At 31.5% G+C, this 19,633-nt stretch overlaps 1 protein-coding gene across 3 annotated transcripts in view; it reads right to left on the bottom strand.

Annotated features, from left to right (window-relative positions):
• The window catches only part of LOC148613516 (tyrosine-protein phosphatase 10D-like), an 82,402-nt gene that overhangs the window by 44,367 nt on the left and 18,402 nt on the right, over nt 1–19,633 (bottom strand). For all 3 annotated transcript variants that reach the window (XM_088586856.1, XM_088586855.1, XM_088586857.1), the window contains 2 exons: nt 8,910–9,179; nt 154–369 (listed from right to left, as the gene is read on the bottom strand). In XM_088586856.1, coding sequence (XP_088442982.1) covers nt 154–369; nt 8,910–9,179 — 486 coding nt within the window. The remainder of the gene's footprint in view (nt 1–153; nt 370–8,909; nt 9,180–19,633) is intronic.

The raw sequence follows: 19,633 nt of genomic DNA, 5'->3' as shown, positions 1-19,633 counted from the left end.
GGACTTTGTGCCATAGATGTCACAGCGGTACGAGTTCGAGTCCCGCGGAGGGAACGACCAAAAATTTGCATCTATTAAGAGCTTTTAAAACAATATTTTACCCAAATTCTTTATTATAAAGCACAAAAGCATCATTACATCTTTATTACCCACCTTCTGTCAGTGGAAAAAGGGTATATTTATTGTTTACAGTGACATTCAAGGTTTTGTTTTCTACATTGGTAAATTCTTCATCAATGTAGTATCTTCTGAACAATTGGAAATAGTACTTTTCTATAACACCATTGGGGTTATCTGTAGGTACTATCTGAAGAGTTATATTGGTTGATGTCTTAGTGATAGCTGTGACATTATTTGGTTCTTCTGGTGCTGTAATAAACAAAGAAAGCATTGCAAAAATCATACTTATTTTATTTCTATTTTCTTTTTAATTACATTGTATAAGGGAGATCCTAGTGGGGGCCTGGAAGACAGGACTCCCTCCCCTAGTCTCCTATAGTAAAGTTAAAATTCCTGGATTGCCCCTCCCTTCAGGCCTGTTGTCCCCTCACTTCATATTTTCTGGATGAGCCACTGTCTGACCACGTTAAATTGTTTCTAAATTTAACCCATTGAAATATAGTTTTCCAAAGATTTTGTAAGTTTTATTATCTGTGGACACAATTTTCTGTTCTGAGTAATATAAAGACAAGAAATCTGAGTCAATGCTACTATTGTCACCCCTACACCCCTCTTAAAACACAACAATAAGGAAAACCTATCTGTGGTTTCTGTCAAAACTTAAAGAGGCTATGGCAGCTGAAGAACATTGTGACTGACAGACTGGTGGATAGGCTGATAAACAAGAGTATAACAGATTACCTCCTCTTATGGAGCAATAGTATAAAAACTAAATATTATGTTAGTGACTATATTTCTGATTGAATATCCATAACAAAATTGTTAATGCACTTAAACTCAAGCTTATAGATAATAATAATTATAGTTGCTCCCTTATGTTATAACAATTTACCAAAAAAATACTATTATGAGTGATTATACATAGAAAAATCCTGTCATTGAAGGATATCAAACTCTGTATAGGACATTAAAGAGGAAATAATTTGATGCAGCAAAAGCCATTTATGCAGATATTCAACAAAAACTAGTATGACGAAATAAGGGACTTCCTGATGTGCTTATGTGTTAACTTGATTCTATGAAAGACAGGAGACTATGGAGCCCTAAGGCTGTATATATAAAATATTGACGGCTTGATGATATTGAATCAATTCGACACTTAGAATAGACAGTTCTTCAAAATCTTTTATTTAATGTGATCCATGATTATTTTTGAAGTATAGTGTTATAAATAGCACTAAAAGTTACCTTGTAAAACCAACCAGAAATGATGTTAATCCTAAGAAAGAAATAACTACATAATGATATCCATTTGTTTTTATGATATTATGTAGATGAAATAATTGAAGCATACTACATGTATATATGTATAAGCCTGAGTAATGTTTATAGTATACTAATTGAATTCTTAATGGTCAAAGGGGTGAAGTGCAATCAAAAATGTGCACCACATTAATGACTGCAATGCAAATATCTTCCAAACAAAATATACTGCAAGATTTTAAAAATGATAATATTGTGTATATTTCTACTCATAATCCTTTAATTTTGAACAAGTTTGGCCTCAATGGAACTTTATTACTGCAACAAAAATGTTCCATGCATCTAAGCAATTGCCTACCTACAAATTTCAACTAAATAAATAGCTGGGAAAATGATATTCTATTTTCAGTTGAAAAAGAGTTCAAAGGAAGCATTGTGATACAGAGGGGGGATCAACAAATTAAGAAAAGTGGGTCTAAACATGAACTTCATAAAAATGACGGGGCAGCAAGCTATCATTTTGTCTAAATTTTGTTTAATAGAAACAAAATTTCCAGCAAAAAAGGGGAGTAACCCTAAAACCCGCTTTTCTCTGATGCACCATTAGTTACTTTGAATTGATACTGTTTGGTGGGGTTTTCTAAACTGTACACCTAAGGCCACTGTAACTGTTTTTCTCCAAATATAGGAAGATTTTTGGGTTTGTGGATCTACTATATAAGGCAGATTGAAATGGGATTTGACTAAATCTTTTTTTGCATTAAATTAGTTGGAATAAGAAGTTATGTCATTACTTTTGTCATTTTCTTGACAATGTAAAAAAGTTTTCTGAATTTACAATCTCATAACTTTAATTTTCAAAGCAGCCAATCAAAGCGGTCATGTGACCTCTGTCTGCTTAACCCATACAACATATTCTTAATGAATGAGCTTCTTAATGAATCACTTGTAGAACTCTGATTAAAAAAAAAAATAGGTTATATAATATTTAGTATAGTGATTGGGTTGTACAATGTAAACTAGAAACACTGATAGCAAAACTTACCTATAGATTCCCCTACTTATAGATTCCCCTAACCACCAATTCCGCAAATGAACTACTATTATTATTTTTACAAAGTTTTTATACAGTGCTTATCTAACAAAATTAAATATTACACTAAGTGCTTAATATTACATACTCACGAACACATGTACGTGTTACCCACTAACTGCTATCACACAACATGCATGTGCGTACACATACACGCACAAAAAACACACACCAACACACACACACACACACATATACACACTGTATATAATATTAAAATAGGCTTATGTATAACATTAATAATAATAAATTACAAGTACAAGATATATAAATATAAAGTATGTAAAATAATATGTAAAGTTTCATTAAAATAAATTGAGTAGAAATTAAATGTTTCAATAAACCAATTTTAAAATAATAAAAATCATAATAAAAATTAAAATTTTAGAAAATACACTAGTTGTACTAAGATATTTTATATGAAATTAAAAACAAGGAAAAAAATAATAATTAGCATTACATAAAATTGCTGTCTAAAATGCATAGAATGTTTATCAAAACAGCTAGGAAATGTACGCAAAAAGTAAATCTATATAAAAGAATTAATATCATTTATTTAAAAAAATATAGATATTCAAAAATATAGAGTATCTATTGAATATCAGATTAAAACATAAGAATCAAATTGTCAATAAATAGTCAGTCAAACCTAAAACAGTTAACAGTCATATGCAAATCTAAAAAGATCAGTTTTGACATTCCACTTAAAACATAGTAGTAATGGCGCATTTCTCATTCGGTTGCAGCAGTTAGGTCTTGGTTTGAACACGTGGTGGTTTGATGGTACAACTGTTCACAGATCGTAAAGAACAGACCGGCTGGTATGCACTTACTAGTTCTTGCAAATATACAGGAGCACTACCGTGGAGTGATCTAATATTGGCAGCGGTAGTTCACTGGAAGCCAATGTAAATCGATGAGAGTAGGTGTTCACATGAATAACTTTTTGTGAATCATGTTTTCTATGAAAAATACCCTGAAGTCTCGAAAATGAATACTCTTATTTTTTTTCAGTTTAAGAATATTTGCAGAAGGCATAGACTTTCCATACATAATGACTAACCAACACTGCAGTACAAGGATAAGCTGTCAAATGTATAATTTCATGCCATGATTGCTTATATAATAACTAAATCTTGTAATTTGATAAAAGCTATAAATTAAACATCACATTTATACTAAAAACAAATCTGAAATACCATTACAAATGCTTCCTACATAAAGTGTAAATTATCTTATTGAAAGAGAGGATGTTTGAAAGTGTTATCAAATTCCAATCAACAATTCTTAGAGTTGTGGATTGGGAAGGTGGTACCCTGCCTTCAGCCTCATATCTTGACCTACACTTAGAAGTCGATGGTAAAGGAAAACTATTGACCAAACTGTACGATAAACGTGATGACTTTTCATTCAGTATTGTCAACTTTCCTTTCATCTGTGGCAACATTCCTTCGGCATCTGCATATGGAGTGTTCATATCACAACTCATACGTTATGCCAGAGCTTGCTGAAACTATGCAGACTTTTTGTATCACGCTAGAACTCTAACAAATAGGCTTCTGGAACAGGGTTATGTTGCTACAAGATTGAAGTCATCACTACAGAAGTTTTATGGTCGTCATCATGAACTCGTGGATCATTATGGTGTATCCATCTGCACCATGAAAACTGATTTATTCAATGGGTCATAGTTTTCCTTTCCTTGTTTGTCTACCCCGGACTTGACTTTTTATGAGCAACTTGGCGGGTGTTTCTAGAAAAGCAGAGGATGCTTACCCTACCGGTGCACCTGGTCCATGCTCCCAGTTTTTATTGGAGACTGAGTTGCTCATTTGCTTTTGTTACTTTGTATGTATGATTTTAGTTACTTAATGTTCTTTGTTGTGTATGTCTGTTTTCCATGTCTGGTCTTTGTCCCTGGATTACATTGTTTTGATTACCGCTATAGCCTTGGTTCCCTTGATTACTCTTTCAAGTCATCAATGACAAAGCCTATGTTTTGTACCATAAAGCCCAATAGACAAGCAGACTAGGAGGTGCACAATGGCAATATGTGATGGAGAATTATTGCTCCCTCATCCAAGCATATCGTAGAGATGTGAAGGATGAGGGGCATTATCATAATGAGCCTGAGGCTCAAGAAGGGTATAATATAGCATATTAATTGAGCTGTGTCGCAAGACAAGCTATATCAGTCTCGTTTAAAGAGGTCAAAATCATATACTATGACAGTGACCTTAGGCCCGTATATAAGACCTGTTCCACATGTTATCTTAACTTATTAAAGAGAGTTTGTTCCAACAGTGCAAAGACAGGGTGGGAATTAATGTAACAAGAAGAAACAACTTAATAGATATTTAAATATACAGTGTACTGATATTAGTAGCAATGGCATTGCAAGATACCAGACAGTCACAATAAATATGACAAATACATGAGGAGGGTATATTATACCCTTCTTGATCCTCAGGCTCATTATGATAATGCCCCTCATCCTTCACATCTCTAAGATATGCTTGGATGAGGGAACATTATCTTACATTCGCCTTCGTTAAAGAAGGGTATAATATAGCATGTTCAAAGAGTTGGAACAAAGTATTACATAAAATGAGTTTGCTGCCAGTAAATAAACCTTTTACTGACCAATAAGGAACCTTCTCAGAAAAATGTCACAAAATAAAAGATTACAATGTATAAGTATACAATGCAACGTTATAATCGTAAGATCCATATATACTCAAATGTAAAAATTTTAAATTAATATTATTAAGGATGTTGAACATATAACCTTATTTATTGTTTGAGAATTTATGTAATGAGTGCAAAGACCGTGGCAAGAATACCATATAGATAACTTTGCTGCTTTACACCAAATAAAGTTTAGTACAATACTGATAAAATCAAAATAGAAAATCTTAAATTATTTTCTCAGTAATTTAAACAGGTGACCCAGCATAAAATTGTTTCTGAGCTCATAAAGTAACACATTTTAACTAATCAACCTGTTGTATTGCTTGTTTGACAACATGGCACATGTGTGTGTGTGTGTGTGTGTGTGTGTGTGTGTGTGTGTGTGTGTGTGTGTGTGTGTGTGTGTGTGTGTGTGTGTAAAATACAAATTGATGAAACAGTATGATCAGTACTAATGGTGTTTGGTAACAATTACACATGTTTATAAACATATACATGTACCATCAAATACAAAAAAGGGTCAGATACTGTTAATAATCTACGATATATCAATCAAACCATAAAGATTTTATAAATTTTACAATAAGCAGTGACTATACCTCAAATCACTATATAACAGTCTCCAACCACAATCATTTTATTTAGGGTGACTTCTGAAGACAAAAAATAGTTCAACTGTCTTCATATCTTATTCTCCACTACACAATGGATTAAAGAAGTATATGATACATACAGTATGAATTACATTTATAATAAAACAAAATGTAACTGAAGCAACAAACCAAGAAGCAAATATTCATGTGGATACAGTTAGAATTAAAGTCATAGTTCCATTTTCCTTGCAATCAAATGTGTTTTCATCTTTGCAGAAATAGGAAAACACAAATACCACTTTGATAATTGAAGGCTAGAAAAGAAACCTTAGTTTATTTTATACATCATAATCAAAGTGGTGATAACTATTTACTAAATAGAAACTAGCAAAAAGTAATGCTGCACAAAAATGCAGCCAGAGTTAGGTAGAACAGATTGAAACTAAAATGACTTTAAATCCACAGACATCAAGCAAATAAAATGAAGTGAATATACTGCATAGTTAACATCTCAAAATGCCATGAATATGAGACACAAGATCCCATTATAGTATTCTGGTTGTAAGATTCTTATAAATGCTGAATCGAAAGTAACAATAAATGCCAGAAACAATTTTCAAACTTGAGACTCTAGTTAAACACCTACAGCAGTTTCATTCATATGATTGTTCTATACAAATACTGTACAGACTTATATTCATTGAAGCTGCTTCTACACATATAACATATAAAAATAAACACACTAGAAAGGCTAAAATGAGATAGATATATTTCTACTAAAATCAACACTTCCAACTTATTCAAAAATAAGATTTTTGTAATGTCAAAATACAGAGTGCTCAGAAATGACCACTCACACACTCAAACTTTGGCATTTATAAAATGAGATATAAAAACTCTTTGAAAGATTTATATGGTATTAATGTCTACCCATATCTAGTTTTATCAGAACAACTGAAATATACATAGAATAATCATAACTTAAGTGATATATGTATAATACAAAATATTACTGCAAAAAAAGGCACAAACTATTTAATAGTAAATTGAAATTTGAATTTTTTTCACTATTGATCCTACAATTGCATATGTAAATATGTATAATATAATTCATGCAAATTACCAAATTCTAGGTTAAGATAATGAAAATCAGTATAATTACAAATAATCTAGATCTGACTGCAAGAGATCTTACTGTAGACCTCTCTTGATGGAGCATGAAATAAATTTCAACAGTAACTTTATTTCATCCTGAAGTACTTGATGGTTGAAAATTTAAAATAGAATCCATCAACTTGTTGGATTCAACTTTCTGGATTAAATAAGAAATCAAATAATTGAAACCTCAGTCTAACTGTACCAGTTGATTTAGTGAATGCAAAAACTGATGGAAGTTATGGTTTATACTTTGTTTCTCAAATTAGATTGTCTGATTCTAATATCAAATGAAAAATAATATATCCTCCAGCCACTAAAAATCAGAAAGTGAATTTGTTAATTAACATATTATGTTTGGTCTCATTTAATGGAACAATGTCACAAAAATATTACTGACATAATGTAAAATGATGGGATATACATCTGTAAAATATCCTGTTCAAAAGAGCTATCAGATATCAGTTGCTCCAGAAGTATAGAAAATAACTGAAAAAGTTGGTAAAATCTATAACTCACTAACATATCACATGTTAATATTTAGAGTTTGAGTATACCCAAACATATTTATTATCATATAATTATTATCATAATTGATCTCAACCATTAAGGTATTAAAATAAAGTTGCAGTTGTCAATGTAAATGACACCTTATAAAAAGGTCTTGAGAAGTGAAAATACCTCAGTCAAAGTACTGAATAATTAATTCTAAAAGATTCATAACCAAAATTTTGCCATTACTGGCCATGGGTCAATAAGAAACCAAAAAAAGGAGAAATAGATTGCAGAAAAGGAAAACTGTCCTATATACTGGGTTGTGAACATATAATTACTTCAAAATCGATGAATTCAAAATGGCAAATTCTTCATTATTTTAGTTTCAACAACTATCCACAAAACCACATAGCAATCACGTGTTACACACTTGTTAAATTTGTTAAGTCCTAACAAAACTCGTGTTAGGATTAATCTAAGTAAAAATGCAGAGTAAAATATATACAATGTACATGTATTATGCCAACAGCTTCTTATTAATCATTGCTACCAAACAATTTGGAAAACCTACATTAACATAAAACCACACATTTTATGTTTATCTTTCATGTTTTCATCGGATATTTTCATTTTTTGTTTATAGTCAAAATGCGAGGTTTTACCAATGGACCTAAATTTCAAGGTGTAAAAATCAACTTTAAATTAATAACATAACTCTTACAAGGAGTTGTCTGACAACTTTTATTCCTGGAGACATTTTTAGGCCTTACAATAAGGATCATTTCAGCAACTGAAAGAATTGGGCTAAACCTAACTGTTTTACAGATAAAATATGTGAAAAACTACTGTCTGACCCCTATGTTCTATTTTTAGTAACGGCAGCCATGTTTTTTTGACGGATCAAAAATCCCCACATCAGTTCTATGCAAGACACCCTAAAAAACATTCATACAAAGTTTGGTTCCAATTGGTGAAGTAGTATCAGTGGAGAAGATTTTTGAAAGAAATAACATTAAAAATAGAAAAAAAACATTGAAAAAGGGCAATAACTCCAAAATGGCTAATGGATTAAAAGGAAAATTTGACAACAGATAGATCTCATCATGTTGAACACTTTTACCCATGTCAGAATTTAGCTAAACCTAACAGTTTTGGAGATGTATGTAAAAAACTATTGTCTGACCGCTAGGTTCTATTTTTAGTAATGGCAGCCATGTTTTTTGACAGATCAAAAATCCCCACATCAGTTCTATGCAGGATACCCCAAGGAACATTCATACCAAGTTTGGTTCCAATTGGTCAAGTAGTTTCAGAGGAGAAGATTTTGAAAAATTGTCAACGACAACGACGGATGACAACAACAACGGATGCCAAATGCCGGCAATAGCTCAAATGGCCTTCAGCCAGGTGAGCTAAAAATCAAATGTGGATGAACAGACAGACAAATAAATTGCATGATCACTTTTACAAGGTTAGCCATAATAACTAAATTAACATACTTTCTGATTCTATCCTGATTGTACAATTCACTGATGTACTGTTCAGAACAGTTCCATTTTTGAGTGTAAAGCAAGACTGTAATTCTAGCGAGTAGTTCCTTCCAGGCTTAACATCTGGTATATTAATTGATTCTACACGTACATATTTTTCTTCTCCATTAAAGGTCACAATGTACCCAGTAATATTACCATCTGGTTTTGTCCAATTCACAGTGATGTTTGGAGAATTATAGCTGTTTCGAAGGTCTGGACACTCAGGAGAGTTTGGCTCTGAAATAGAACATGATAATCATTATGGAACCTAATAACCCATTTCCTTAAATTATATGCAATAGCCATAAAGAAAAACATAAATAGAAAAAAATAACTAATTGAATAGATATTAGTATTTATTCCTGAAAATTAAAATTAAAAAAAAATATCAAATTTATATGCAACTGTTTTTTGTTGTTTTTTTTTTTCACCACAGAAGGTTAAGAAATTAAGATACTGTGAAAGTATTTTTATTTGTGGGTTCTTACTTTCGTGATTTAGGGGAAAATGATCTTTCCTAAATTATTGAATTTGTGAATTTGACAATGCTATCACACAAACAAATAAGAAATTTCCCTTTCACTGGGCACCAAATCTCATGGTTTACCACAAAAATTGGTACCTCATGAAAAATAATACCCATACTTTCACAGTATTTATGTAATATATCATATTTAAATGGCCATTCTAAAATGATGTGAGTCAAAGGTCTTTAAACCACAGCCAGGAAGAATTTAATTTACCCCACAATGGTCAAATTTTTGTGCAACACATAGGTTGTGCAACACATAGGTTGTACAACACATAGGTTGTGTAACACATAGGTTGTGTAACACATAGGTTGTACAACACATAGGTTGTGTCCTAAAGAAGAAATTAGTCTTATTAGAATTTACTATACATGTAAATCATGAAAACTCCATTATATTATTGTTTTACCACAAGCTGGATGTTTATCTTGCCTTATTTTAATTAATGGCATAAATTGCCAGTCTGTGGTAAAACAATGATAAAACAGAGTCTTAAGAATCTACTGCAATGAAAACATAATGATATATGCTTTAAAGCTTTTTCTGGGACACTTGGAACATCTAAAATGGATGGACATCTATCAGGATACAAACATGACATAGTTATAATAAAAATAGATACAATCTTTAAATCTTATTCTTTACCTTTCAATTTTCATTCATACAAGTAAAGAAGACCATAGAGCTTACTGTGTTCACAAAAATTTTTATGAGACTGTGGTGCATGTGTCAGCTAGTTGCAAACGACTAAAAGATCATATATCAATCAGTGCTTTGAACCTTAAATCATACTGAGTTGAAATTCAACGGATCTGACTTTTGGTTCTCCATCAACACTAAAAATGTTTTTATAATTATCAAATCAAGAGCTAAGTCAAAAATTTGTCATACATGAAAAAAACAATTAGAAGTTATTCACCAAAATCATTAACACCAAGACCATTTGATAAGGGTTTACTAGCTGAATTAAAGTTAAAATAGCAAAACACCAAAAAAAAGTAGACAAACACTTTGTTAACAGTATACTATAACCTTTTGACTGATACACAATTTTAAAACTTGCAATACCAGTAAGTCTATTAAATCCCTTGAATTTAAACTTCACTCTAAGTAAACCATCTTGGTTTCTTCCATGCATCATAAACTTCAAGTTGTGGCTTACCTTTACATTTGTCTAAATATTCTCTGTCCCTGCAACCCTCAATTTTTTTATACTGATATATATCTTAACCCAACATACAGTACCTGAAGTAGTCCTTGCAACAAAAATTGGTATCGGCCATTGATTATGAATCAGTTTCTGATCAGTCATCAATCTGTCAAACTGATCCATTAAACCGGTGATCGCATTACGTGACCACAGAGTGGTCAATATATTTTTACAGATTCTGTTGTTTTATTTGTCATTTTACACATTTTAAGATGATGCAGTGGATTTAAACATCAATCAATATTTTTATTTTATATATCTATTATTTTAACATCATCCATAATTTTACATAACAAAACTGCAATCAGATTGGTCACCAGTCATCGGTGATTGATTTGTCAGCAATCAATCAGTCAGCAGTCATCAATACATCAAATTCTTGCTCGGATCAGTTCATGGACTGTATCAGTATCCAAATAGCAAAAGACTCTAAAGAGCCTGAATTGCTAACCTAGAGAATTGAAATTCTTTAGAATAAAGTTTATCATCAATTAAAGAGAGGCCCCCTATACCTAAATCATTCCTGCTACCCTCTGAGCCATTTGAACAACACAAAAATTGTAAAGATCACTCAGGTCAACATCCCTATACAGTTATAAGACATTGGCACTTAAGGTTCCAGAAGAGTTAATCTAAAAATATAAACAGCAAAACAACAAAAGGTAACATAAAAAAGAACAATAAACTCCAATAAGGGTTGACGATTTTCATGAAAATTTATCCATGGTTAGTTTACATCATGTTGAATATTTTAACCCAAGTAAGACTAAATCAAATGTTTTTTTTTTTTTGTAAAATTTGCATAAAAAATGCTGTTTGACCCCTACTGTCTATTTTTAGTAATGGCAGCCATGTTTGTCAACAGATCAAAAATCCTTATGATAGTTATGTGCACAATTAATATCCTAAAACCCTTGTTTTACAAGGTTTGGTAAATACAGTATCTTAAGTTTCAGAGAAGTAGATTCTGGAATAATGACAAACCAATAAATGGCAAAAAGAAATGCCAAACAAGTGGCTCCCAGGAGCCTGAATTGCTCATCTGGTTTAATTTTAACCCTTCAAAGGCAATGACTCAAACAAGGAGTTGTCCTACAGCTTTGACAACCCACTGGGCTTTTAGTAGGCCATATCATAATAAATAATCAAAGTACTCATGTACTGAATTAATTCATATCGATTGTGTGAATATTTATGCCTAAAATAATCCGTCAAATTGCTAAAAAGTTAAAACTTAGGGATTATTTCGATCTCAGCTCAACAAGGATCAACTTCAAACTAACTAATCACAAGCTTGTTGTTGTCAAATGTAACACTGAACTCTTTGATTTCGATTCATCATATGACATTCAATTTATATTTATAAATATCACACACACACACAAATGAAGCGTGCCTTTTATCAAGGTTTGTTGTCTGTTCCACAAGGAACAACGAGATGAATGGGCACAAAACTCTTTGACGTCCTGCATAATTTAACTTCAAACTACGTTGACCTTTTCCAGTTTCTTAATTTTCAAGTCGAAATTCAATTTAGGGAACTCATGGCTGAAACTGTCTGTCAAATCACTCAAACTAGAACCACAATTGTTAAAATAAACCCTGTCTGTAGCATCTAGCTACAATTATTTCGATCTCAGCTCAAATGCTACAAATTGTCACAAAGACACCAAAGTATTCTGTAATAGTGCTTAGTTTCTGGACACCTAGTTCCAGAGACATTAATACAAACGCCAAAGTCTTAGAATATGATTTCATCAATAAGGTTTAATAAGGAATTAAAGTCTATGAAAACCTACAGCTCTATTATCACATACAATCCTAGATTCTTAACCCATGGCCAAATAGTCAAATAGAATGATTGCAATAACACCAGACAGCAGACTGACACTATTCCTAAAAAAATTACATTATCAAAATCAGCATGCCACCGTCTAAGTAAGGTTCTAATTTTATTTATCATCTGCTTGAAATGTCACGAGGCACAAACCGTACTAAAAATCTGTTAACACAATTTGTTTGCAACCTAGCTGCAAGTTTTAGTTCATTTTTCCGACGCAGTCAGTATAGTTTCACTTTTTACCATTTGACCTTAAAGACACTCTTCCATGGAAACGCAAGTCACATGATCGAATGGCCAAATGCTGATAACTTAGTAGAGTTAAAAAAAAAAAACTGTATGGGAAATTAAAATTATGTGCCATGTGTTATTTCCTGAATGTTCATAATGTGTAATTTGGTTAAAAAGAGCAAATAATAGCCTAGAAACCTTTAGTGTATAAGAATCACTGCCAATTTTTTATCTTTTTGGATCTGTTTCCACATGAAATGTGCAGACAGCTCTTTCAATTGGTATAATTTCATAGGATTTTCCTTCCCAGCTGAACATCAAATGGCTTAAATATGCATTTAACAAGCGAGATGTTTTGTGCAATAAAACCTGGTTTAATCCACAATAAATGCATGTACTAAGCCAGAACCTATTACCCTGATATTGCCATTTGTTATACGTACTTTCCTTTTGATGATTCCTTTGACCATTTTCTTTGACCAGTTTGACCTTCATTTGAAAACAACTCGACTATCAGAGAAATGGATATGTACAAACCATGTACTGAAAACAGGTTAGATGTCAACTTTTCTTAGTTGGATCGTTGTTAATTCAAACCAATTTAATTGGCATGTATAGTTCAGAGTATAAATGTTGTTTATTTTTGTTTATTATTGTTGTAAATAACACTGAATAAACTTGACATTTTAGAAATAAGGGGACTTTAGTATTCAGAATTTACAAAATGTAACCTTAACAGGATTTGTCAATGGAATTACTTTCCAATAAAAGTTCTTTTTTGATTTACCATAGTTTATAAGAAATTGGTCAAAAATTGGCCATTTTTGCCTTTCAAGAGCAATAACACTAACAAGGGGTCATCCAACAACTTTTCCACCCAATGAACTTTTGTAGGCCTTATCATAAAGTCATTTCATCAATGGAGTTTTTTTTTCTATCTATTATACCGGTAGTTTACAAGATGAAGGGCTGAAAACTGCAATCTTTTGCCTTTTAAGGGCAATAACTCCAATCAACTTTAATCTGAAGAGCATTTTGTATGTTATTATAAGGATCATTTCAATCATAGAAAGTTTTTTCTATTTGTTATAGTTTTTTTTTTTTTTTAAATGGTTGAAAAATGCAAAAATGTCATTTTTCCACATTTCAAGGGCAATAATTCTAACAAGAAGTCATCAGACGACCTCGACTCAAAAGATTTTTGTAGGCTTTAACCTTTGGATCGTTTCATCAATTAAAAAGTTTTTTTTTTATCTTTATAAGGAGAAAAGGTATGGTGTATATGTCAAAGAGACAACAACCCCACTGGGATGAAAATGGCAGCCAAAGGCCACCCATTGGTCTTCAATGAATGAAAAGAAATCTTCACACTACATGGCAGGATGCACCTGGCCGCAAAACATTATTATACACAGATACAGTGAAAGAGTTGCCCCTATTTATTCTAGTAACATTAAAAATAAACAAAAGGTGAAAACAAAAAAAAGACATACAGAGACCAGAAATTCCTGACCTGGGACAGGCACAAAAAAATGTGGTGGGGCTAAAGTACTTTGGCGTGATCACAACCCTTCCCCTTTAAAATCTGGCCACTGTGGAAAAAATATTGCACAATTAAAGACAACCAAAATTGTTCAAAAAGGACTAAGTCCCCTGTTACAACAGTAATAAAGAAACTGAATATATAGTTCACAAATGTACTGACTAAGGACTATAAGCATTGGCAGCCCCAAGCCAGTCTTAATCTACAAAAAGTTATGTCCCCATCATTTGTAAAATCAATCCCAATTCTTACTAAGCAGGGTTAAGAATCATGGTACATCATCAGTAATATAACAAGGGCACAAACAATGTCATGCCAAAAACTGCTTTAAAATATAGTGTTTTAATTTCTATAGATAGACCCTATGAGTGAATCAATGTTAATAGCAAAATATGCTATCCTTAACGATTTGACAACAATATCATACTATATCCCTTAGGAATGAGCCTATTCAACAGTTTAGTTAACTTATTGGGTGACAATTGAGCTTTCCATGCTTTGTGTAGAATATTACTGTAAAACAAAGGTGAGAGACACCTGCATGTATTAATCCTTTGCAAGTACATCTGTATTTGAGAGTGAATTCCTTGTATCGGTTGAAAAATTTTGTGAATGTTTTTATGAGCTTGCAATATAGAAAACCTTAATGCAGAAATTTCTTGATTATATAAAGATTCCATTCGATAAAATCACAAACATAGTTACAAATACGAGCAAATCAAACCAGTTGTGATATGTAAACACCATATGATGGTGACAGGGGGACTCAATCATCTAAAATCGGATAGTTGACAATAGGGAATGAAAAATCATCCATTTTTTCGTAAACTTTAGTGTTAAGTTTACCATGATCGATATGAATACTAAGATCAACAAACGGACATTCTTTATCATCGATATTTGCTTTATACAAAGACAGTTCTATAGGATATATATCTTTAGTACAAATCTTGAAGTCATCCTTGTTTATAGCCAAAATATCATCCAAATATCTAAAGGTGTCATTAATTTTTTCTATCAAATGTTGTTAGAAAGGTCTACCCATAAATCATGATTTGAAACAGTACAGAAAGAGGTCTGCAATAAGTGGTACACAATTGGTCCCTATAGGAATTCCAATAACTTAATGGTAAGCAGTTTCCCAAAAGCATACAAAAATGTTGTATATCAGAAATTGAGTGTTGTGAGCGTATCAAAAGAAGTCCAATTACCGTAGTTTTTATGTTTTTTTGTTTTTATGTTTTTTATGTTTTTCATTCTAAAATATGATCTGAAAGAATTTGAAAAAAAATATTCACATGCCAATTTATTAAATGACTATTTGATAAGATAAGTGAATTTTTGTTTTATGAGATTATCTGGAGGTGTGGTGTATAAAGTTTAAAATTTAAAATGTTGAAAAGATTAACAGATTCGAAAGATCCCACAATGGGCATGTAATTTATCCAGCACTTCAAGCGAGTCTTTAACACTCCAAAAATAGTAAATTCAACTATTTTCATAAATTTTGTTACAAAAATTTATAATAAGATTTTTTATGGTATTGAGTGCATTAGTAAGTAAAAAAGAAAGTCTAGTTGTAGAGCAATTACTTAAAGAAGAAATGAATTTATATTTATAAGGTGATTGGTTCATTGTAGGTACTTCCATGCTACGAGGCCAAGCTTGTAAAGAGGTAGCAACAAGTTTGTGTGTGTTCACAATTTAACTTTCTGAAAATTTAATAAGTTGGATTGTTAGTGAATTTGTAATTTCTTTGTGTAGATTTCAATATAAAATTTAAGACAAAGAACAATAATATATATTATTTGCAGCTTTATCAGCAGGAACAAAAACAAACTCCTTGCTGAGCTCTTTCAATTGTGTTTTATTATGGAAATATGGTTTTGATGCTGTTTATTATGAGCAAAGAGTATAGTTTTTATGATACTGACTAAAAACTGACAAAAACATCTTTTTTTGCATTTCAAGGGGAATAATTCTTCCAAGGAGTTGTCTGACAACTTCAAAACAACAGAGACTTTTGTAGGTCATATCATAAGGTTCATTTTATCAATTGAAAGTTTTTTCCTATAGATAATTTTCAAGATATTGGCTGAAAACTGCAAAAATTGTAATTTTTCACATTTCAAGGGCAATAACTCTTAACAAAGAGATTTTTGTAGAACTCTTCAAGCTGAAAAAGAAATGTCACTTTTATTTCAATATATCTCTTTTAGTTTTTGAGATATATGTAGAAATTGGTGACTGACCTACCTCCGTGGTTTAAAAAAGCAACTGCAGCCAGGTTTTCTAATGGATCAAAAATCTAAACACAACTTTTGTGCAAGATACTCTAAGGAACATTCATTCAAAAGTGGAGAAGACTTATGAAATATTGTTATATCAGACAATGGCAGAGGACAACTGACGCCAAGCTCACATGGCCTCTTCGAGGTGAGCTAAAAAACATATTATGAAGTTTAATCATGGTTATACAACAATTTCATCATAGCCTTCCAACTCAGGATACCATGTGTATCGTGAAAATAGCTTTCTTCTTCATTTTCTTTCTATAATTCAGGAAAAAATAGAAAAAAAACAGCATTTTGACCCCTATGTCCTATTCTTTGTAATGGCTGCCCTGTTTTTTTGACCTATCAAAAATTCAAGCAACACCTTTTTGCAGAATACTCTGTGAAACAATCTTACCAAGTTCTGTTTTATTCTACTGGGAATTCTGAATTATGTTTGCCAAGGTGACCCACATAACAATGTATTGCTATGGACCAAACATAACATTTATTGTACAAAATATTTTGAAACACAATTAGTTCTATAAGGCCTTAGAAAGAAACTGAAGTATATGTATAACTTAAGAGAAAATGATTGCTGTGAAACATAAGTGTGAAGATAAATTTATTCAAACCAACTTTGGCATAATTTTGAGTTTTTATCTTGATAGATCCTTCTTCACGTGAAAATATGTTAAATTTATAATTTCTTAATTATTATGTTTCATACATATTTTTTATTCAAAATTCAATATCTCCATCATTCTATCTCTTATAACAATGTCTCTTTTCATTTCTACCTACAACACTTATTTTACAACAGAAACCAACATTACGGTGACATGTTTTATGGTGTATTCTGCTTTATGCTGAATCAATTGTGTATACATGTTGGATTTAAAAAAGTAAATATTTTTTTTTAAAAAGTATCATTTGAGTCTAAATAGTAATTTCAGAGAAGAAGTTTTTGAAATAATAACATCAAAATTAGCCAAATATGTCAAAAAAGGACAACAACATCAACTGACATATTTTCAAAAAAATTAGCAAACTTGCAGCTCTTATCATGCTGAACACTTTATACCACCAAAATTTGTCAAAAACTAAATGATTATTTAGATATTTGGGAAAACTGTTGTTTGACCCTATGTTCTATTTTTAGTAATGGTGGCCACGTTTTTCAATGGATCAAAATTTGAAGCATATACGTTGTGTAGAATTTCCTAAGGAACAACCAAGTTTTATCCAAATCCGTTCAATAGTTTTATAGCAGAAGATGTTTGAAAAATAGTTGAAGACGATGACAATGAATGCCTAATGATGGCATAGCTCACACAGCCTACAACAACATGGGACAACAGAATTTCAGGAAAATTTCACCTTCAAAAATTTCATCTTGTTGAACATTTTCATTGATGTAAGAATTGATCTAAACCTAATGTTTTTAGAGAAATTTGCAAAAAACTGTTGTTCCCACCCATTTCAATTTATTTTTAGTACCAGTGGCCATGTTTTTCAGTGAATCAAAATTCCCACATCAGTTCTAAGCAGGATAACTAAAGAAATATGCATACCAATTTCGGTTTTATTTAGTAAGTAGTTCTGAGGAGAAGATTTTTAGAAATAATATCAAGAAAATAGCAAAAACATCAAAAATTGCTATTTCAGGGGCAATAACTCCATTTAACACCATTCAATTTTTCTAAAATTCTGACTGATGACAGATCATATCATTTTTGTGATAGAGAATTAACCTCTTCATGCTAACTGCTTTACTTTTCAAGTAAATAACCAAAAAATGAAAAAAAACTCTTAAACAGGTTGTAAGATTTACTTGAAATTTTACAAAGAAGACAGATCTAATCAGACTGAAGAGTCTAAGAAGTTTTAGTTTTCTTCTATTTGTAATGTTTTTTTCTAAATACAGGCAAAAAACTGGGAATAGACTTCAATTGTCTATTTTAAGAAACAGCGGCCAGCAACAGATAAAATTCTTAGGGCAAAATATCTTAATAAACATACACACCAAGTTTTGTTCTAATTGATCCAGTAGTGTCCGAGGAGAATATTTTAAAAAAATTTATAGCAACAGCAGAGGACAACGAAGGATGACAGATATCAAATGATGGCAACTTGGCCCTTTGAACCAGGTGAACTAAAACGAGGAGGGTTGCAGTCATTAATAAATTCACTGACACAAACCTGGTTCTGTCTCCGATTTGTTTGTACTTAAGCCTTCATAAAACATCTGGAGAATTCTATCACTCTGAATCCTTCACCACAATAATAGTGTATTATACTATCCTAAACCTTTAAAATTTCTTAGTTTTCTTCAATACATATTCAGCAGTTCTTTCATCAAGGGTTAAATTGTTCATGAGTCATTTAATAGAATTTAATTTCTGACTTACATAGTAAATCTCTCCAATATCAAAATCTATTATACTCATGATTTCAATAAAACTTAAAGCATAAATCATCCTCTATAAAATGGTCTAGATCTATTTGTAATTTTTTAGCTTAAGCCTGTATTTTATGTCTGGTTTCATTACTCCTCTAAACAATCTAAATCACACTAAATTTGTCACAAGTTAAATAAGACACTTACATACCACACTTATAACTTACCTGAAATAATATTCCTAACCCTAAACCATTCTAAAAATAATGGTTAGACCTTATACCCCTAGCCAGAACTGAAAACAAGACATGTCAAAAATCATTTGATAAAGGCCATATGCCACCAGTGAAGTATGAAGACAAATACATAAATGAAGAAGAATGGACTAACACACAAGGCAAATAAAGTCCATATAAATTCAAGTTAGAATATTCATGTTATATGATTCTTCTTTATTGAAGTATATAAAAAAAATGACTAGTACTTATAAGGAATAATGAGACAGGTGATAAAAAAGGACGTTAAGGTGAATCATGTCATCAACACTTTATGTACAATAATATGATTTTTAACCTTTTATCTTAGAAACAAAAACTGTTCAAGACTTTAATAAAAAATCAGTGTGGGTCACAACCTACTGAATCTCGTTAGTTCAATTATCCC

This window comes from Perna viridis, chromosome 6 (assembly GCF_037379345.1).
Source record: "Perna viridis isolate PV_CMFRI_1.1 ecotype Kerala chromosome 6, ASM3737934v1, whole genome shotgun sequence".
Classification (NCBI taxonomy): Eukaryota; Metazoa; Mollusca; class Bivalvia; order Mytilida; family Mytilidae; genus Perna; species Perna viridis.
This window is presented reverse-complemented; position numbering and strand designations above follow the sequence as displayed.